General features: G+C 43.5%; 2 protein-coding genes across 4 annotated transcripts in view; one reads left to right on the forward strand and one right to left on the reverse strand.

Moving 5' to 3' along the window:
- The window catches only part of CDH23 (cadherin related 23), a 914269-nt gene that overhangs the window by 741757 nt on the left and 150023 nt on the right, over positions 1-22489 (forward strand). The gene's annotated exons all lie outside the window — the stretch shown is intronic.
- The window catches only part of VSIR (V-set immunoregulatory receptor), a 37614-nt gene continuing 30729 nt past the window's right edge, over positions 15605-22489 (reverse strand). Inside the window, exons 5-7 of the mRNA XM_083146303.1 lie at positions 20293-20320; positions 19429-19610; positions 15605-16257 (exon numbers count right to left, since the gene is read on the reverse strand). Coding sequence (XP_083002429.1) covers positions 16226-16257; positions 19429-19610; positions 20293-20320 — 242 coding nt within the window. The 3' untranslated portion in view covers positions 15605-16225. The remainder of the gene's footprint in view (positions 16258-19428; positions 19611-20292; positions 20321-22489) is intronic.

Here is a 22489-nt window from a genome sequence, read left to right on the forward strand (position 1 = left end):
ACAATTAATGAAACCGTATCCCCGTTGTACGTGAAACCAAACCACTCTTCCCTGGTTCTTCATGCGGGTTGAAGGGTGACGATCCGGGGTGGCAGATAACTCGCTGCACCTATATAGCATTGTCTGCCGTAACAAGCCTGCCCATCTTCGGGAGCTGGACCTACGCTTCCTGGCCTCCCCGAGGCTCGGCCCTTGACCTCGGGGCGTTGGTGTTTAAAGCTTCGTCCTGGTCGCAACCTCTCTCTGTGCTTCCGACCTCCTGGCTTCGGTAGTACGTCGGACGTCCCTGCCCATCCAACCGGTCGGGAGGCTGCCGCTCATACTCTCGGGGCGGTTCCCACCTTCTTCGGGCCGGACTTTGTCTTTCGGTTCTCCATCTCGGTTCTGCATAGCTCGGTGTCGGTGCGCTTGCCATCCGACGCATTTCTCTCTGCATCTCCGCCATTCTTACGGCTAACCCCTCCATCTGTTTCTGGAGTGTCTGCATCGCGTCCTTGTCGGGCTGTTGGCCACCCTGTACCGCCAAGTCGTGGGGTTGTTTCGCCTTTTCTGTACCGCCGGCGGTGGCTCCTGTTGATTTCGCCCCTTCCCTGAAGCCAATCAGTTCCGGATATTCCTCCTCCCTTCCTTTGGGGTTGCCGACAATGGCGAGGGCAGCCGTCTTAAAGTCGCGGAAGGTCTTGCCCAGCATTTGCGACTTCAGCAATCGCAGTTGAACCCTAACGTTTTCTTGGGATGCTCCTTCGACGAATTGGATCGTTAGGGCCTCGTCCGCATTCCGCACTTCCTGCGGGTCCACTGCCATGATGGCCTTTAGTGTTTCCTGCAGACTCAGGGCATAGTCCCGTAGAGACTCATTTGGCCGCTGCTTGCGAGCATACAACTTCATCTTGAGCTCGGGGATGGTTGTGGTTTCAAATGTGGTGAAGATTTTCTTCAGCATGTCCGGGGCACTTTTTCTTTCTGCCAACGGCCATGAAGCCACTTCTCTACGTGCCGACCCCGTTAGTTGTCCCATGAGGATTTCCACTTTCTGCTGCTCACTAGGCTGGTACATCCGATATGTGGATTCGAGGTTGTGCTTGAAGTCTGCGAACGAGGTCTTTGGCAGCTGATCATCATCTCCGCTGTAGGTCGGGAGCCACGGGGCCCCGAAATAGTATGGCAGGGTTATGGCCGCAGGCGGTGTTGCATCCTCTGCGTCCTGTTCTTGATTCTGTGGGTTTGGCGGTTGTGCCGCCCCTCCGCCTTGTTGCTGCTCCATCTTTCACCAAGTTGTCGCTCTCCTGATGCACCCGGATCCTGTTCGGTGTGACGCCAAAAGAGATGTGGTGCACCGGGGGTAAGGGAAGGCTCCGCCCCTTACCTTGTGACTTCGGAGCGCTCTAGGTTCGTCGGGTTTCTCGTTCTCCGGGAGGGCAGGAGGTGACACTTCAATGAAAGGGACACTTGCTGCTGGATTAACTCAGGTTTATTGCAGGAGTAAGGTAAACGTCATCCACTGACCCGCCCGGCTAACAATAGTGCAAACGTGAGGGTACAATGGTACACGGCAACAATGGTACAAATAAGTGCTATTGCTGGAAATTACACCGGCATAAAGGGGTACCATACAGTACTTCTTACAAATTAACACAGAATTAAATAACTCTAACCTGGTTGACAGGATTAGCAGCAGTACCGGCCTGGGGACGTGTTCACTCCCACAAGTCCAGGCCTGGGACGCTTCTTACGTTACAAGTACCGGACGGTGTACTATGGGGTAGGCACCCCCGCTTTATTGTGACTAATGGGTAGCCCCACCGTGCCCGTACTGTTAACTCAGAAGTGCGTCACACGTTTCACTCTCCACACTAAACTACTCCGTACATTTATCTAACGGTAAACATTTATCACATAACACCAGCAAACAATGTAACCATGCGTCTACTTGCAGGTACCCTCAGAATAAAGAACCAGTGAGTCACGTCAGTGCGGTAGGCTGTCACCTAAAGGTCACAGTAGAGTTCGAGCAGGCACTGTCTATTATCAGTCCTGGAGAGGTATACCCTTATGGCTAAGGGTGTAGTTCCTTAACACGGCCACAGGGTGGCGCTGTCCCGTCACTAATGAAAGTGGTCACTAACACTGTTAATCCTCAAAAAGGGGAATCCAGATGAATGGGGCTCTTCAGCCAACTGTGGGAGGTTAGATGCAGGGGCCCCTGGATACTGGCCTGACTCTATTAGTGCAGTCCCTTCCTTGTCCCACTGTCGTTCCTTAGGGACACTTGGGGTGGACACAGCAGCCTGGGGGCTGGTTAGCAGTGGGGCAGAGGCACGAAGGGGAGGCTGGCTGCTAGGCTGCTCGCTGTGGGGTTAAAGGCACGGGGAGGGAGCTGGCTGCTAGTCAATTAGCTGGCAGTGGGTACCTGAGGACAGGATGCAGGTGCAGGCTCCTGCCCGTCTCGACCGGCGTCTCAGCTCTCCAGGCAGCAGGGGTCTTGTCCTATTCACCGGGGCACACTAGTGGGGGCGCCGCAGACGCAGCGTTGCCCCACTCAGCGGCTCCACCGGCTCTTTCACTGCGGGCTGGGTGACTGCGGCAGCAGTCCCTCTGCTGGGCTCCCCTGTAGGCTGGCGGTGCGCTAGCGGTGGCAGGGCATGGCGCGTCGCCGTTCTCCTCCGCGTCGCTCGCTCTATGACGCGGCCGACGCTGGGACTCGGCGGCTGGTCTCCTGTCACTCTGCCGCTTGCGGGTCCCGGCCGGCTTTTCCTCCGCTCTCCCTCCTCAGCCACGCTGTCCCGGAGCGCTGCTCTTCTCTCCTCCTTCCGGGCAGTCACAGCTTCCTCCCGCTCTCCAGCCCCTGTGGCCTCCTCTTCTCTCCGCCCATCAAACACTTTTGGCGCGAAGCTCTGGGTGCAGGGTTAACCCCCAACGTCCCGGGCGTTAACCCCTGCACTGCAGAGAAGTCTTGGGGCACCACATAATGCACATACTATTTTCTGAGATTGGAGTCACTGCTAAATTAATGAATAAAAAAAGCAAAAAAAACTTTAGAGGTGAGAACTCAACCATTTACTGTAAATGTATGTATTTATTTTCTGATATTAGTCACCTTCCATTGAATTAGTTTGACAGACTTTTTAAATGAAGTTAATAGCATGGTTTTGGAAAATTGTTTTCAAAAGTCTTTGAATGTTATGGAGTAAATTTACAAAGCCGTCAGTATTGTGTTAATTGCATCATTAAGCATCCCGGACAGTCAATTTGCAGGGTAAGTGGATGGAAGCGTGCGGCCCTTGGGAGACTTATCTACTTTACCAGGCACCCAAGAAAGCCATCTCCTAAATGTTGTTAATATTGCATAATACAATGGTTGGATATTACCATTTCTTGGGACCAACATTGTATTGTATTCTAAACGATTTATTTGTTTTCTGTATTTATATGAAAAATGCAATGTTTTATGATAGTACTGTACAATGGGGGTTAGTCTTATGCACACGCTCGCATGTGAATTGACATGTGAGCACAATGTTTTTAAAATGTGCATGATCCAGGTGCGTGCGGCCAAGACTGCAGGCGGGGGGCGTGGGATCTGTTTCATGGGTGTTCCCATGAAAATGCTGGGAATTCCCATGGCAATCACCCAGTGATGCAGGTGCGGGGGGTGTGCAGCTGACATCACCAGATGTCCAGCTGTCGAGTGTGCATGCAAATTTAAGTGACCTGATGTGTCACTTAGATATGCATGCACCCTCCATATTATTGGATGGTCCATGACCATCGAATGATGTGGGTGTTTCCTCATGGGCTGCAAAAGGATGTCCATTCGCAGACGTGCAGGTGAACCTGCCATGCAAGGGGGGGGGGGGGTGAGTGGACTGGCGAGTGGCAGCCAGGGTCTGGGGGACATGCAAGGATGCGTATTCGCAGCTTTGTGAGTCAACCAGAATAAGGGCCAATGACACACTGTTCTATTGAATCTGAGCCTATACTCCGATGAATCTGCTAATCTCTCTTGTAAAGTTGTAAAAGCCATGATTTGTATCATTAGACCCGCCTTGGGAGTACATATTTTTGCACTGTTGTGCAGCGTATTGCCGATTTGATGCAATTCATGGCAGAAGCGGAATGTGTGTTTATGGAGCCAGTACATTGCATTAAGGGGCCCAGCGGATATAGAATGAGACAAATTGACTCATTAGTATGCCGCCACTCTGTGTGTTGTTGACAGAGTGTGGTCCAGTCAGAGGAGGATGAGGTGTAATGGCGGAGAGGCATCCCCTAATCTCACGCCAATTCCTCCTAGTCTTTGGAACACATTTGCACAATAAGACGATATAATATCACTAGTGTACTGAACAAAATCACTTTTTATCTGAAATTCCTGTGAATTGGGTGGGATGATGACTACTATGATACTGTGTGGGTGTTTTATTTTTGCAACCACACAAAGAGGATCTCATATGTCACCAAACATAGCCCACCTCTGCCTTAGTACATAAATGCCACATATTTTAATTTTATGGCCAAATGGTCCGGATTTGGCCGCTGCATTAAATAATGGATGCCGGATCCATTCCATCAAAAGAACTTCAGAATGGATCCGGGACCAGTTGAATATATATCACTATTGGTTATTGACTGTGCTAATGGTTTCTGAATTGATACAGGGAAAATTTAATGCATGTAATTAAATTTGCCTTTGCAATTCATGTATCCCGTCGGTCTTGTATGCAGGGCCGATGGAGGATTTTGCTGATGAGGCATGGAAGTGTGCATGGTCAGTGATATACTGTGTACACACTGGACAATTTGAACAGTTTGACTTTCTGATCTATCGGAATCAATCAAATTGTTCAAACTGTTGTCTATTGTGTACCTAGGTAAAGAAAAAAATAAAAGAAAAAATAAACTGTCTAGTGTGTACCTAGTTAAAGTCATAGTTTGATGACCACCTTCTCCTACACAACAAAGGGTTATTGTTGGCAATAACTTTGCAAACTCCAACAAGGGCATCAAGCAAAATATCGTGCCCAGGTCTGTAGGGCTGTTTATGGCATGGTCACAGTATCTTACGTGAAAAGCAAAAAGTTGATTGTTCAGAGTAAATACTCTACATTTCTTCTCCAAAGCTTCAATGTTTCCTCTTTCTGTCTAACACCTATTTCCTGTGTCAGGAAGTAAAGCGTGTGGCTTACAAATGTATCTACAGTATGTAGAGATATGGAAATCTGGTTTGCTTACTACTGAAAGCATTTAATACTAATATATCACAAACATTTATTGACAATCATCTTTATTTACAAAGTATAGAACTGCACATCATATTACATGATGCCCCTTTTTTGGGGAAAGTGCATGAATTTGCTGTCAATATGGGTGTATCTTCAAAAATGAAAATACTTACACTTTGTTTAGAAAAGGAGTTGTATAGTTTAGGGACATTATTTGATAAGCATTGATTTCAGCATTTACAAACAGGTATTGTTTCCTGTTGTAGGCATGCCCTCTGAGCATGTGATCTGTCATGATGTTTCACCCATAGGCAGAGGTGTAACTGGAACTTTGTGGGCCCTATAACAAAATTCTGAAAGCAAACCCTTCCCCCACACGACAACCATTGTCACTGCAATGCTTCTTAGGGGAGCAGAAGAAAGAGTGAGGGGAGTAAGAGACACAGAGGGTGTCGGAGAAAGAGAGAAGAGTGAGAGTGTTTCATGGCAAAAAGAGGGAATTAGGAGAAAGGTTGTCTGAGAAAGGAGGAGGAACAAAAGAGATTGTAAGCTTGCAGCAGGGCCCTCTAACATCCAAGTCTGTCTGTTGTTACCCAGTTTGTTTTTTCACTGTCTACTATTGTAAAGCACAACGGAATCTGCTGCGCTATATAAGAAACTGTAAATAAATAAGAGATGGAGGGACGCGAGCAGGAAAGAAAGAATAAGGGGAGGGGTGTGGGAGAGTGTGTGTTAGGAAGCAAAAGAAGTAGAGACAGAAAGAGGCAGCCAAGAAGGAGAGGATGCCAGGGAGAGAAAGGGGAGACACAGCGTGAGAGAGGGTGTTAGGGTTCAGAAATGGGGAGTCACAGGGAGTGACAAAGGATGCCAGGGAGAGACAGCACCAGGTGGAATGGGGGGAAAAAGAGGGAGGGAAATGTCAGGGAGAAGGAGGGATGAGAGAGAGAGAGGAGATGGGAGAGAGCGAAATAGGGGAGAAGGTGTTAGAGAGAGAAAGGGAGAGAGACCATGTGTCAGGGGGAGAGTGGGTGAGAGGTGTCAAGGAAAGAAAGGGGGAGCCACGGGTGTGAGAGAGTGTTAGGAGAGAAAGTGAGATGGTGTCAGGGAGAGATGGAGTGAGAGAGGATGTTAGAGGTAGACACAGAGTGAGAGGGTGTCAGAGAGAAATGGAGATACGGATTGAGAGAAGGTGTTCGAGAGAGAGAGGTAGAGAGACTTAGGGTGGGATGTACTAAGCTAAAAGTGACTAAGCTAAATCACCTGTTTTTGGGGGTTTTACCGCATTTTCTAATGTACTAATACCTGGTCGCCACACCATCGCAGGACAGGGTATCGCCACCCCCCCTCCCCCTTGCTGACCTTCCTGCAGGTCCTCCTGGACCTGGAAGGTAAACCCCTCCTCCCCCTAGCAACACAGCCGGACATCCTTCCAAATGCAGTGGGGAGGAGGTGCCGTGGACAGCCTGCTTAAACTTCCCAGCATGAGGGGAGGAGGAGGTGCCCAGGGAGGTGATGGAGCCTTCGTCATATGTTAATACATATGTGCTAGCATTGCTGAGGTCCGACGGCAATGTATTTTAATAAATCCCGCACAGGGAGAGAGAGGGTGTCAAGGAGAGAAAGGGGGGAGGGAGAGGACCAGGTTGAGGGGGAGAGAGGGGTGGAAATGTCAGGGAGATGGAGGAAAGCTAGACAAGAGATTGGGGCCAGATTCTCTAAGCTTCAAAAATTATAAAATGGAGAGTGATAACCAACCAACCAATCAGCTCCTACCTCACAGTTCCTTTGATAAAGCTACCAGGAGTAGCGAAACGCGTAAGAAGGACCCTTTGCCACATCCTCCCAACCTTTCATCCTCCAACACCAATTTGGAGAACCCCCAACTGGATGCCACATTTCCATTTCCCCAATCTGGATACAAACCTTATTGCCCCATCAGGAAGTTTGAGGACATTGCCGCACTTCAACTTGGAAGGAGTTGGTTATTTGTGCCACCTTGGGCCACTCCTGTCCCACAGCGACATTGCGGCGGTTCTCCCCCTGGGCCAGAAATTGGGAACCCAGCCAATCCCTCTGGACATTACAACTGGGACTGTCCACCACTCCAAGTCTCCACGGAGGTTGAGGACATTGCCGCTCTCTAACATCATGCCCTGGAAGGAGTTGGTTATCTGTACCACCTTGGGCCACTCCTGTCCCACAGCGACACCGCGGCGGTTCTCCCCCTGGGCCCGAATTTGGGAATCTAGCCCATCCCCCTGGACATTTCATCCGGGACTGATTATCAATCTAAGTCTCCACGGTTGGTGAGGATTGTGAACTTTTTATTGTTCTATGTGTTGATTAATTAGAAACTGCACAGTATCTATTTTAATATTGCCGGTGATCTTCACCTTTTATTACGTATCTGCTATTAAAATCTTGTCATAGATTAACCAATCGATTCTTTTTCATTACAGCGCTGCTCACCTGTTTTGTTTTGTTCTCTGTTTTTTCACGGGACTAACCATCCCGTTTTAGAGCAGCAGCTGGGCAAAAACAGCTCCTGTCAGGCGCCCCAGGTCCCATCTCACTACGTGAGCCCGAGGCAACACCCCCTTTTCCTACCTCACATTATTCAAACACAGCTTATGACATGGCAGGTAGGAGCTGATTGGCTGGCTGTTTATCACTCTCAATTTTATCACTTTTGAAGCTTAGAGAATCTGGCCCTGGGAGAGAGTAAAATAAGAGGAAAGAGATAGGGTGGGGGGCATATGTATCACCTGTGTACTAGGCTCTAAATAGGACCAGGTGGACAAGTACAGTATAACACTCCAATAACCCACCTTTCTGTCACACCCCCCTGGAAGTCTTGTTACCAGCTTCAGTATCGGTGCCTGCCATCTGTACACAGGGGGCATTGTACATTCTGCAGGTCCGTAGAGTCCAATGGAAACTTTGGACAGTTCATCAACAGCGATAGTGGCTGCAGGGTGCCATTCCAGCCGTTAAAACAAGTAAAACTAAACAAAGCTATAGTTTAGGCAGACAATGTTAAAGTTTTAAATAGTAAAGGGTGTAATACTAAAAAGGTAGTATGCTTATCTTCCACATATCTCTATATGGGGATCTGACATTTTAGTGCAGAATCATTTTACAGGGGTGTTTTCAAAGTAAGTTTGGGACACCTAAAGCATAATCGCAAGTTCCCATATTATAATTTACTAAATGTATTTCCAGTATGTGCTTTGTATGAATACATTTTGTGTAATCTTTAGGTCAATGGGGCTGAGAAAAACTGGACATGTTATTGCGGGGGACTGACAACTTTCCTTACTTTCAGTAAAACTATTTCACATCATATGCTGATATGTATGAACAGCTCAAAATAATTTATTTCTGCAAAAATACAAAATGTGCTAACTGAAGACATTATCTGTAATAGATAAGCAATGATAGAAAAAAGCATAACACTAAAGAATATAGAAATTTACTGAATACAAAAAGAAAGAAAATCTTTTAAAAGCAAGTGACGAATTGCTTAACAAACCATGCATACTTACCCTTCATATGCCTGTCATATTAAAGTAACATAAAATGTCATCCATGTTTGGAGAGCATTAATGTGGAGAGAGATAAAGGGGGACATTTACTAAGGTGTGAGTTGCATAGGTGCCGATTTTATGTTTTTGCTGGTGGGTGATCAAGCCAAAAATATAGGGGAGTGGCTTCAAGGGGAAGGGGCGTGGCCACAAAATAATACCAATACGCAGCACAGTTGTCTCCAATATTCAAATTACGGCAACAGTGTTCCCCTTTTTACACATAACTTGTGGACCTGCAGCAGTTTCTATATGATAACCGTACGTGCCCCCATGCACAGGAATGCCGGGAAGATGCTTCTGTCAGCTCTGTTAATGGCACTGGGCAGCATCTTTAATGTGGCAGCCGCCGGGTCACTAAAGAGCGGACGGAATACACTCTTCCTGGCATAATGTTTGCCAGGCGGCAGGGCTGGCGATGCGGGTGCTGCAGCTACAAATTAGCAAGTTAATACACCAATTAGTGCTGTTAGAGTAAGGCACTCAAAGGATTTGTAGTCCCAAATAACACAAGACAAACCAGTCTTTAAAGCAACGTTTCGGTATATTAACCGTTATCAAGCTCAACAGTACAGCTTACATACGGCATATATATTCAGAAAGTAACTACTCACCACCACCCGTGTCATGGACATATATATATTATATATATATATATATATATATATATATATATATATATATATATATATATATATATATATACACACACACACACACACACACACACACACACACACACACAGATAAAATTCGGCCATTAATTTAAATCAAAATACCAATGGCAAATAGAGCACCTTTTACTATTTGAATTGGCATACATGGATCAGTGAGGTCCATGCAATTATTCTGTATGTAAAAGAAAGAAATGGGGTAAGGGCCCCCTCCTAACCATATTTGAAGGTATCCACAAGGGTGAACCCTATTAACCTTGGGTTACCTTAAATTAACTTTGCGGACAGGCTCCCATCACAGAGCTCAATGTTATTTTATTAGCATAATTAACATACACTATATATATATATATATATATATATATATATATATATATATATATATATATATATAATGTCCTGGGATAGCACTCCACACCAGTTGCAGCGGCACTTCTCCCACCTAGGGAGTCAGCAAACAATCCGGTGCCCTCCAAGCTGACAAGCTGTCAGATATGTAGATGGACGTGGGGGCGGCGGCACTCGGAAATAAGACACAGCAGGCAATTTGTTCCTGACGTTTCGAGACCTCTAGGTCCCTTTATCAAAGGTGCATGTGAGAACAAAACATACATATAATAAACTTACCTATATGCGTATCCCGCGGCGTCCGGCCGTGCGTCGCACTGAGGTGACGTCATCCATTCAGCTGGGCGCAGCGGGGCACGCAAGGAATCACGTGACCCCACGTAACAGTGCGCCGTAGTCATGACAACGAAGGCACACTGAATGACAACAAATGAATATATGTTAGTACAAGTTAAAAAGCAGAACTGTAAGGCAAAAAATAACAGCAAGGCATGGAATCAATCTGAGGCAATGCTAATGGTTGAGACACCATGGTGGATAAGCTCACCCAATGGGTAATGGCACATATATTAAACTATTGACTGACTAAGCAAAGGTTAATACATATAAGGGATCAGCTGTGCCTAAAATGTTAAATAAATGACAACCGTGTATATATAAGGAAGTAACACCAATAAATACTGTTATAGAAAATGGGATAAACCCAAATTTTCATTAAGACCGCGCGGAGATAAGGTGTCCAAATGAAAGATCCACCTACTCTCCGCACGTAACAAGGCAGTAGACCTGTTACCCCCCCTGGGCAACGGGGGCACATGGTCAATAATTCTATAACGTAAGGACGTTAGCGGGTGTCTAGCCTCAATGAAGTGTCGGGCGACTGGAAATTCACTATGACCAGCTGCGAGTCCAATTTTTATGTTGGACCTATGAGCGGCCGCGCGTTCTTTAAATGCCCGGTCCGTTTTGCCAATGTAATGGCGGCCGCAGGGACAGCTGATCATGTAAACAACATATTTGGTATTGCAGCTGACCCTATGTCTGATTTTGAATTTCTTCCCTGAAAAGGGATGGAAAAAGGAATCCCCCGGCACCATATAGCTACAAGTGGTGCATCCACTGCAGCGAAAGCAACCCACCTTGGGTATGCCCAGAAAAGTGGGAGGCTTGGGTGTGGGGAATCTTATGTAATTTTTGACCAGATGGTCTTTTAGATTTTTGCCTCTTTTAAATGCATGCATGATGCGTTTGTTGTTTAAAGAAGGAAGTTGGGGATCTGTATTGACAATGGGCCAATGTTTTTTAGCAATCCAGAGGCTATTGCTGCTTAGACCTCTTACATGCTAAAAATAGAGTTCTGACTATGAGCAGAGAGCAAGCTCTTAACTCTGCCAAAAATAATGATGTAAGCCAGGGGTTCCCAATCTTTTTTTAATCAAGGCACCCCTAGAGTATCAGAATTTTTTCACGGCACCCCTAGGCCAAAATTTATTTTATTAGATTGTGTTTATATGCGATTCTTCATGTCAGTTGTGTGGTAAATGGCAGGGTTTGCTTCTGTTTGTACACATTTTATGATTGGCAGCCACCAGCACTGTTTTGTCTTATAAATAATGCACCATTAATATTTTTTGTTGGTCCTGGACCACCAACCCAGGGCACCCCTGCAAGTGTCCTGAGGCACCCCAGGGAGCCACGGCACACAGTTTGGGAACCACTGATGTAAGCGATAGAGTCATTTGGGTAAATGCATTCCATGACAAAAGTAAGCAACAGTGCCAGATTGCTAAAAAACATTGGCCCATTGTCAATACAGATCCCCAACTTCCTTCTTTAAACAACAAACACATCATGCATGCATTTAAAAGAGGCAAAAATCTAAAAGACCATCTGGTCAAAAATGACATAAGATTCCCCACACCCAAGCCTCCCACTTTTCTGAGCATACCCAAGGTGGGTTGCTTTCGCTGCAGTGGATGCACCACTTGTAACCATATGGTGCCGGGGGATTCCTTCTTCCATCCCTTTTCAGGGAAGAAATTCAAAATCAGACATAGGGTCAGCTGCAATACCAAATATGTTGTTTACATGATCAGCTGTCCCTGCGGCCGCCATTACATTGGCAAAACGGACCGGGCGTTTAAAGAACGCGCAGCCACTCATAGGTCCAAAAAAAATTGGACTCGCAGCTGGTCATAGTGAATTTCCAGTCGCCCGACACTTCATTGAGGCTAGACACCCGCTAACGTCCTTACGTTATAGAATTATTGACCATGTGCCCCCGTTGCCCAGGGGGGGTGACAGGTCTACTGCCTTGTTACGTGCGGAGAGTAGGTGGATCTTTCATTTGGACACCTTATCTCTGCGTGGTCTTAATGAAAATTTGAGTTTATCCCATTTTCTATAACAGTATTTATTGGTGTTACTTCCTTCCTTACACGTTTGTCATTTATTTAACATTTTAGGCACAGCTGATCCCTTATATGTATTAACCTTTGCTTAGTCAGTCAATAGTTTAATATATGTGCCATTACCCATTGGGTGAGCTTATCCACCATGGTGTCTCAACCATTAGCATTGCCTCAGATTGATTCCATGCCTTGCTGTTATTTTTTGTCATTTTTTGCCTTACAGTTCTGCTTTTTAACTTGTACTAACGTATATTCAGTTGTTGTCATTCAGTGTGCCTTCGTTGTCATGACTACGGCGCACTGTTACATGGGGTCACGTGATTCCCTGCATGCCCCGCTGCACCCAGCTGAATGGATGACATCACCTCAGTGCGACGCACGGCCGGACGCCGCGGGATACGCATGGACACAGGGTATATAGGTAAGTTTATTATATGTATGTTTTGTTCTCACATGCACCTTTGATAAAGGGACCTAGAGGTCTCGAAACGTCAGGAACAAATTGCCTGCTGTGTCTTATTTCCGAGTGCCGCCGCCCCCACGTCCGTCATATATATATAAATATATATATATATATATATATATACACACACACACACACACAGTTAAAAAACAATTCTCACACACCCAGTGGACAAAAAAAATCACATGAAATTTAAAATGAATACATACTGTATAGTGCAGATAAGCCCTTGCACTGAAAAGGAGAAATCTGTAAATGTTCTAGTGTTGTCCAGAAGTCCATGATCATGTTATGAAATGTCCATACACACTGGGTGATTTTGCCCAGCGTGTATGGACAGCGATGATGTGAAAATCGCTCAGTGCATACACAAAAAGCGATATTTCCTCCTGGCCAGTGTTTTTCACAGGGGGTGAATGGTTTTCCATAGCAGAACGTTATGGAAAGCCGTACAGACAAACAGTGGCTGGCATTGATGATGCATGAGCATGTATCAGCACTCACAACTCATAGCCTGGCCATACACTCTGGGTGGCCTTTGAGCTGAAAGCAGCTTGAACGACAAAACTGAGCTGCTTCCAGCTTAAAATCTCCCAGTGTGTATGGGCCTTGAGTCGGAGGGCCACCAATAGGACAATATTGCTTATGTCAGCGGTTTACAAACTTTTTGAATCAAGGCACCCTGGAGTATCAGAATTATTTTCAAGACAACCCTAGGATAAAAGTTTCTTATTGAGAAATTTAGAGAAAAATAAATAAATAAAGTAAACTGTATTTATAGGTCATCCTTAGGATTAATTATATGGGGAGGGACAGGATTCACTTCTGTTAGACTAAATAGTTTATGATTGGCAAATACCAGCACTGGTTTTGCCTATTGCTATGGTCCAACAACCCTGCAAGGGTTCCGAGAGACCCCAGGGTGCCACAGCACATAGGGGGTTATTCTGGTGCACTCCTTCTTAGATGGACAAAACCATGTGCACTGCAGGGGGGGGGGGGGGGGGCAGATGTAAAATGTGCAGAGAGAATTGGGTTTGGGTGAGTTATTTTGTTTCTGTGCAGGGTAAATACTGACTGCTTTATTTTTACACTGCAATATAGATCTCACTTTGAAATAAAACCCAGCCCAAATCTAAAGCTGCGTACCCACGGTAAGATATAGTGCACAATCTAGCACACTATCTAGCCAGTTTCGAATAGCATGCTAGATAGTGCACTATATCTTACCGTGTGTATGCACTATCCGACGTACGATGCGCGCTCCCGCAGGTCGTATGGGAGGGAGCTGATCGGGTGAACATGCAACCCAATTCTGTCTAGAAAGCATAAGATAGTATAGTGTAGTATAGCTGTGACGTCAGATCGTTTGCTATATCTTATGCACATCGTACCTTATTTTAAGCACAAATCTTATGCTTTTTAACCACCAGGACTTTTCTGGGGAATTGTATATGATATCTTACGGAACATAAATCGTACCGTGGGTACGCACCTTAACTCTCTCTGCACATGTTATATTTGCCCCACCTTCAGTGCACATGGTTTTGTCCATTTGAGAAGGAATTTGCCAGAAGGAGTGAACCAGAATAACCCCCATAGTTTGGAAACCAGTGGCTTATGTAATACTTTCATTCTTGGAACACCTGTACAAATGGCACATTTCCTATTAAGGCAGCACAGCCACCCAACTGCACTGACAATTGGGGGTACAAAATTACAAAACTCTGATCATGTGCGGAATCTTGGCGTGGTACTAGATGGTGGATTGACACTTAAACATCAGATATCAGCCACAATCAAATCCTCATTCTTTCATCTGAGGAACATAGCCAGAATCAAACACTTAATCCCATCTGAAGATCTGCCAAAAGTCATACATGCATTTGTATCATCTCGTTTGGATTACTGCAATGCCCTTTACCTTGGTCTACCAGCAAAAGAACTGCACCGATTACAGCTGGTACAAAACACAGCTGCCAGGCTGTTAACTAACCAGCCCCGTTCTGGCCACATAACTCCCATTCTCTACTCCCTTCACTGGCTGCCAATAAAATGGCGAATAATTTTCAAGATCAATCTACTGAGTTTCAAAGCCCTACATGACCAAGGCCCAAGGTACCTGAAGCAGCTTCTGATTCCATACTGTCCCACCCGATTACTGCGGTCTGTAGATGAAGGACTTTTAGCAGTACCTAGGATCTCCCGTAATTCATCTGGGGGTCGAGCTTTTAGCCATTCAGCTCCGACTTTATGGAACTCACTTCCCCGCACAGTTCGAGAGACCCCAACTCTAGAATGCTTTAAAAACAGACTCAAGACTTTCCTATTTACTCAAGCGTTTCCTTCAGTCCCTTAAGTATTGTTTATGAAAAGCTTTTCTGTACTTTATTGTTCCTGTACTGTATTACATTCATTCTATCTGTTAAGCGCCTTGAGTCCTATTGGAGAAAGAGCGCTATATAAATAAAATTATTATTATTATTATTATTAAAGATCAGAACGATGCATGCAGAATATAATATATTAATATATTTAATGTCTGTATTTATTATTTCATATACTTCTAATCCACATCTGGCAAATCTGTTATATTTTTCTAGTTTTTCAGGAGATTTGAAAATTGGACTTGTATTGTGCCTAGAATTCACACCATTGAGTAACTCAAATAACGAGGATGCAAAAATACATTAGTAACTCTAATTGGACCTGGGAAGAACTAATTAGGGCATATTATGTTTTATCGGGCAATTCAATTTCAGATTTTCTGTGGCCAAATTAATCTGCTTTTGTGTGATAAATTCCCAGATTTATGTGTTTTTGCAAACGTGGCGGCTTCCCAGGTTAATTGAATTAACCACTCCTAATTTATTTTAATTTTTTTAATATAAAACAAAAATGCTAATTATCAAAATATATTTTTAAAATGGTTACATACAGTATCATCCACATCCCCTAGAATTTCAAAAAATAGTTTGTGTGCAGGCTAGATTTAATAAGCAGTTCTCAGCATGATGAAAATCAAAATGTAAATTTTCAAAATTTCACTAATATTAAGAGCAAAACATAGTTTTGCAGCTGATGTTATCTGCTACCGTTTATTAAATCCAGTCCTATAAATCCTAAAATTGTTGTGGTATCACCAGCTATAATTTAATATTGAATAGACTTTTCACACTTAAAAATGAAAACGGAAATGAAAACTACCAGATATAATGCAGTGGATGTATGGTATTTAGCTTCAGGAATTCAATCATTGAATTTGCCTTTTGATCTCTTTCATATGACAATGACATCTTTAAACAGTTTTTAAACCAACGTAGTTAGCAGGAAATAAAAATATATTAGGATAATCTGTCCAGGTTTACAATATTCATATGAAAAGATAGTTCCTTCCTGTATTCGGCAATGAAGGGATGAATGGCAGCAAATTAGATAGTCCTGAAGATTTAAATAAAACTCAGATGAACACACTTTTTTTCTCTTCGCAGTTGTAGATTTTCTGATTTGTTTATGTCTTCATTTAAATAGGATCAGGAGAATCTGGCACTGGCTCTAGCAAGAAAACAAAACAAAACAAAAATAAGTAGGGGGAAATTTGCTAAGATGTAATGGGCACGGGTGTCCCATTCACGGCCAGGAAACCTACTGTACATCAGCAAATTTACTGAACCAAAAGTTTCAGCCGATTTTGCTCATTTACGAATGGAAATCAGGATTGAAAACACAAGCATGAATCAATTGATCATCAGACAAGCTCAGCAGAACTTCCCAAAGGCAAAAGCACACCACAGATAATTTACTATAATTCTTGTGATCAAATTTGGCTATTAATTTAAATAAAAATACCAATGGCAAATAGAGCACCTTTTACTATTTGAATTGGCATACATGGATCAGTGAGGTCCATGCAATTATTCTGTATGTAAAAGAAAGCATTAAAAATAAGAAAATAAAATGGCGTAAGGGCCCCCTCCTAACCATATTTGAAGGTATCCACAAGGGTGAACCCTACTAACCTTGGGTTACCTTAATTAACTTTGCGGACAGGCTCCCATCACAGAGCTCAATGTTATTTTATTAACATACACTATATATGTGTGTGTGTGTGTGTGTGTGTGTGTGTGTGTGTGTGTGTGTGTGTGTAAAAAAGAGGACAGATCTACAGTACACTGCATTTAGGTGGGTATTTTAATTTATTATCCACAGATATCCCTAATGGATCACAACTGGTCCGAGTCCATGTGTCAGCATGTATAACTGTGTGTACATGTGTGTTTAATAAAGTTCTACTTTCACGGTGTGTTTTTTATATGTAAAACTACATTCGGCTTCAGTTCAGCTGTAGAACGGATACAAACATAGAGGATTCCCGCACCAGTCCTGTCAATTTTCATATGTGTTCAACTTTCCTATCTCCACTTTGATCATTTATTCTGGGGAAAAGTCCTAATTTTTTTTTTCAATGAGGGAGGTGCTACTTACTACTTGATTCTTAACACACTACACAACAAGACAAAGTAAGTATATATGCAAGTGCACTGAAAGTCAAATTACAGTCCATAAAATGTAACTTTTATTGGTTATATAATAAAATGGTGAAATATTAAAATAAGTAAAGATAAAGAATAGAAAAAATAAAGAGTTAAAATATTAATGACCGCCACTGATCTATGCCTTTGATTATTAGGGTAATGTGTCCCTGTTTGCCTATAGTGTGTGGGAGCTACTATGTAACAATAATATAACTCACTGTTCACTTGGCTTTATTTTCAGCCTAACCGTGAAATTATGTAACTGAATAATTGTTACAAATACTTATAATAGTGTTACACTGTATAGTGCCAGTGCCTGTTATATTTAAGTAGCTTATCCTGAGCTCTGTGGTGCTCCGTGCAGTAATACTTTCTAAATAGCCCATGTTCTCTTTATTGTAAGAATTTAATACCAATGTCCTCAGTTCCTTCAGTGTGACAAATTAACATGTATTGATGCACTTTGCACAAAGGTTATGTTACAATCCTTTATTTCAAGTTTTCTTACTTGTACCAGACTCCTGCAATTCGATAAATATTATGTGCAACACATAAGATCTTGAGACTCGAAATTGCGTCGAATGTCCCCTTAAAAATGCATACAATCATTTGATTTATCGACCAGATGTGGTCGATATCGAATGATTGCATGCAGTATCTCACAAGTGTATGGGCAGCATTAGGCTAATAATAAAGCTAAGTGAACCAGTGAGTTATATTATTGTTACATAGTAGCTCCCACACACTATAAGCAAACAGGGACACATTACCCTAATAATCAAAGGCATAGATCAGTGGCGGTCATTAATATATTAAATTCTTTATTTTTTCTTTTTAATATTTCACCATTTTATTATATAACCAATAAAAGTTACATTTTATGGACTATAATTTGACTTTCACTGCACTTACATATATATTTACTTTGTCTTGTTGTGCAGCTTTAGAACTGTGGGGCAGATTTAATAAGCTTGGAGAAGAGATAAACTGGAGATAAAGCAGAGAAAAGGTAAAAGGAGATAAAGCACAGCCAATCAGCTGGTGCTTTATCTCCTTTTACCTTTTCTCCGCTTTATCTTCAGTTTGTCTCTTCTCCAAGCTTAATAAATCTGCCCCTGTGTTAGCTGGCCCTTGTGATTTTCCAAGTACCTGCATGCAAAGGAGGCTTGCCGGGACTTTTAGGTCCACAGCTGAATACAATATTTTTTATATTTTTTACACTTGAATGCTATCAACACTGGGCTTCAGCACTGGCCCTTGGGTTTCCTTGAAGGGAACCTGGCTAGGACTGAGTAGTCAGTAGGTTAATGCCACGGAGGCGGGACCTTCATAAAAGTGTCCCCCGACTGTTGCATTACCCTACTGACTAGTGGAGACTGGTGCTGGTATAAAAAAGAAGTACACCCCCCCCCCCCCCTCATCTCTTTTGTCCCCATATTTTGAAACCAGGGCCGGTCCAAGAAGCCAGTGCTGAGTCTTTAAATAGGGAACATTTCCCTGTATTTTTTTTAACTAGGACCATCTCAAAGAACCCAGGGCTGGCTATGCTTAGGAGGGGAACCCCAGGCCCCCTTTTTTTTATTAAAATTTTTAACCTTAACATTTCTTTCTTTACATTTTTAAAATAGAAGCACTGCATTGATTTGAAGGATTTGTTTGATGCTTTAGGGTTGGTCATGTTTGGCTGCCAGTAAACTCAGCAGTCAAAGAGAAATTACTTTACCATTGGAAAATACGAATCCTGAGAACTCGGCAGCTTAGTAAATAAACTGCATTCTCGGACACAAAACCGATCTAAAGCCGTTCATAACCAGCCGAGTTGGTGATCAGCCAAAATGGCTAGTAAATAGTAGTCAATTTCCCTCTTAGAAGGTAATTCAATTAACTGCATAGGTAAATATCCGTGATTAATTTGTAATTTTTTAACTTTACATATAATTGTTACGTTTTCCTACATTGGCATAAATAGAAGTCTAGTTTATGGAGCAGTACTCCGTTTTGTATGCATGAGTCTAATGACTGTTGGGAGATGGCTGTGACAATAGTAAAGTTCTGCTAAGTTTTACGAATGTTTAAATTTGTATTAGTAGCTATCTTGTATTGTTGTGCTTGCAAGCAATAGTGATGTTGTTCTGCCAGATTCTAATACTGTGTAGCGGTATAGAAGTATGGCTGCAGGTACTGTACTTACCAAGAGAAGGGAAGAAGACCTCATTTGGTCCCTGTGGAGACAGAGGTGTGTTGGGTTCGGAGAGCAGGTGACGGCCTGTATCTGACTGCTGGCGGCTGGCCATGAATTCGAGTCTTGGCCTGTGGTCAAGATTACCAGCAGGGGCATCGTCAAAGACTGGATTTTCTAAACCCAGTGCATCACTGAGAGAATAAATAATGCAGAGTGTCAGGTCTGTTTCATCTGCTAAAAGTAGTAGTTACATTTGTGTGATTTTACTTTTTGTGGTGTTGTTGGCTATACAGTAGGTCATTGTTTTAAGTTTGCACATCCATTCATAAACATGACCTCACTAGAAATATGCAGAAAATATGCATGTACCAGCAGAAAACACATTGCAATTAACTTTGTCAAGAAAACACCATTTATACTCATTTACCCATGTAAATATACATGTCGATGTCAAGGTACAGTATTAAAATGTAGCTCTCATTCATAGGGGTTTGTTTACGAAGATGGGCATTCTGTTTAAGATGAGATGTTGCTATGGGCAACCAATCAGATTCTACTTATTTATTTAGCACCTTCTAGTGCTTCTCAACCTTGGTCTTAAGGACACGTTTTCCAGGTCATGGATTTTAAAAACGTGACCGTTGGTGATACAGAGGGCAACTGCTGGTGACCTGGAAAATGTGTGGGAGTCCTGAGGACGGCGGTTGAGAACCGCTGTTCAAGAAGATAATCGATGATATCAGATTGGTTGCTCAGCAACATCCCATCTGAAATAGAATTTTCATCTTAGTAAATAAACCCCATATAGTCTTGGTTTTATGGAGAAAGGTAATATAAGTAGAAGGACATAAACTAGATGTGTTCACAACCCACCTGTCCATTCTCACCAGTTCCTGAGCTCCTAGGAAATGTAGAAATTAAAGTTAGATCAAAGTAACACATTTGTGCAATCAGGGCCTGATTAAAGGTTGAGGGTGCCCTAGGCTATTACACAATGCCGCTCCCCTTGTAATGCTGCTAAACATACGTGTATGGGTGCTAAGGGATTTGCCATTCATACTGCCCATGTGCATGTAACAAACTGGCATGTACAGTCACCTTAAGAACTTTACAACTCTCCCCTCCCCCCCCCCCCCCCCGCGTGCCACACACACAGAGTACATTGGGGTGGGTGATCGCTAATCAGCATGGAATAAATTAAATGAATTAGGCCTATCTGGTCAGGCTGTCCCCCCCCCCCCCTCACACACACACACACACACACACACAGTCTGGCGCCCTAGACTGCAGCCTGATCAGCCTAAATGTTAATTAGACACTTTGTTCAATTCCAGTAGCTAATTCCTGCTGGCACCTCCACTGGCCACGAGTCTGAGTCATCCAGAGACATCCCGCACAGCCGACAATAGTAGTTCTTGCAGCCACGAAGATTGTAAATATAATTACTGCACAGTGTTGTGTACACAACTTATCTGCTACAGTGTGATCATGCCCATGTGCTGTGGTTTTACTTGTATTCATGTACTTGCTATCGTTACTTTGTAAAACAACAGGAATTTGAGTTGTTTTTCAATAACAGCATAAGGTGATCCTGTTTCTTCACAAGCTTCAAAATATTAATGGGAAGTTTTATGACAATTCACATCTGAGGATGAGGATATGATGGGATAAAATTGCCCCAATCTGCAATGCAATAACTGAATACATTGCAGGAATGACTCAACTGCCGCATGCAAGGACAGTGCTTGAGAGAAAGCTCTGTCCCCATGAATCCAGTTGCTGCCAATCTTATCTTCACATGTGTTATGTTGTTGTTGAGTGGCGATATCAATATTAAGGAGCAAAGGTGACTGACATTCTGTGATAGTTGGGCGAGATCTTAACATCAGGTCATCTTTTGTGGAAGAATCCTTGGAATAGATGTTGCGTGAGGACACGTATATTGTGTAGGGCAGTGGTTCCCAAACTGTGCGCCGTGGCACCCTGGAGTGCCTTTGGACCCTATCAGGGTTGCCTAGGGTTGTGGTCCAAGACAAATTCAAATTAATTGTGGTCAATAAGCAAAACCAGTGCTTGTGGCAGCCAATCATAAAATCTGAGAACAAAATGAAGCAACTCCTGTCACTTTCTACATAATTAAACCTGAAGATGGATATAACCACAATTGATGTGGATAAGATTCTGATATTATAGGGTGCTGTGATGCAAAAACGTTTGGGAACCACTATTGTAGGGTGTTTATTTTGCACAGAATTTATTATATACTATAAGCCAGCTAAATGTCTGTCCACCAGATGTGTAGTAAGAACTGGAGATAGGCCATGAACCCCTTCCCCTCACAGTTCTCAGTATGTGCCTGACCCCTGGACAAAGCCTCTCATCTCCCCATCAGCACATAGGCCCTTATTCTGATCGGTGCGGATATTCCCGCATTCTTACGGTGCGGTCCGCACGCCACAGTGTTTTGCCGCGTGCGGCCATCGTCCGTAGAAACGCCCACGTGTCCTCCGCATTCGGACGGACTCACTCTTTAAGAACAGGGCGTGTTTACGGACGACATACAAAGCATGCGTGTGCGGGAGAAACACTCCGATTCGGCACGGTATTACAGAGTATTACAGAGTATGCTCGGGAATACCGCATCCGAACGGGAGCCAAGCGGTGCTACCGCACGTAAGCGGAGTATTTACGCCAAACAACCCACTATGAAGTATCTTCTGCTATACATCACATGACCCACTTATTCAATTACCTATCCTCATAAAAAACTGCTTATTTGGAATTGGAATCAATTAGATTCCAATATATCCTTACAAGCATGCCTAACACATGCATTGCACACATTAACCCTTACAGCAATTGAAGTGCAATGGTTTCAATTAAAGCACTGACAAGCGTCCTATTAGTGAGTAATGAGTAAAGGAGTAGATTCTATTGGGTTCAGGTGTTAATGGTTGTAGTCATTAGGCGTACGTTCGCCTAGCGCATGAACGAGTGGTGTCCGCAAAGCAATAGTACACTTGTGGACACCGCACATTTCTGCCCTTTTTGATCGCGTGCATTCGGAGTG

This window comes from Crinia signifera, chromosome 6, assembly GCF_055691185.1.
Source record: "Crinia signifera chromosome 6, ASM5569118v1, whole genome shotgun sequence".
NCBI lineage: Eukaryota > Metazoa > Chordata > Amphibia > Anura > Myobatrachidae > Crinia > Crinia signifera.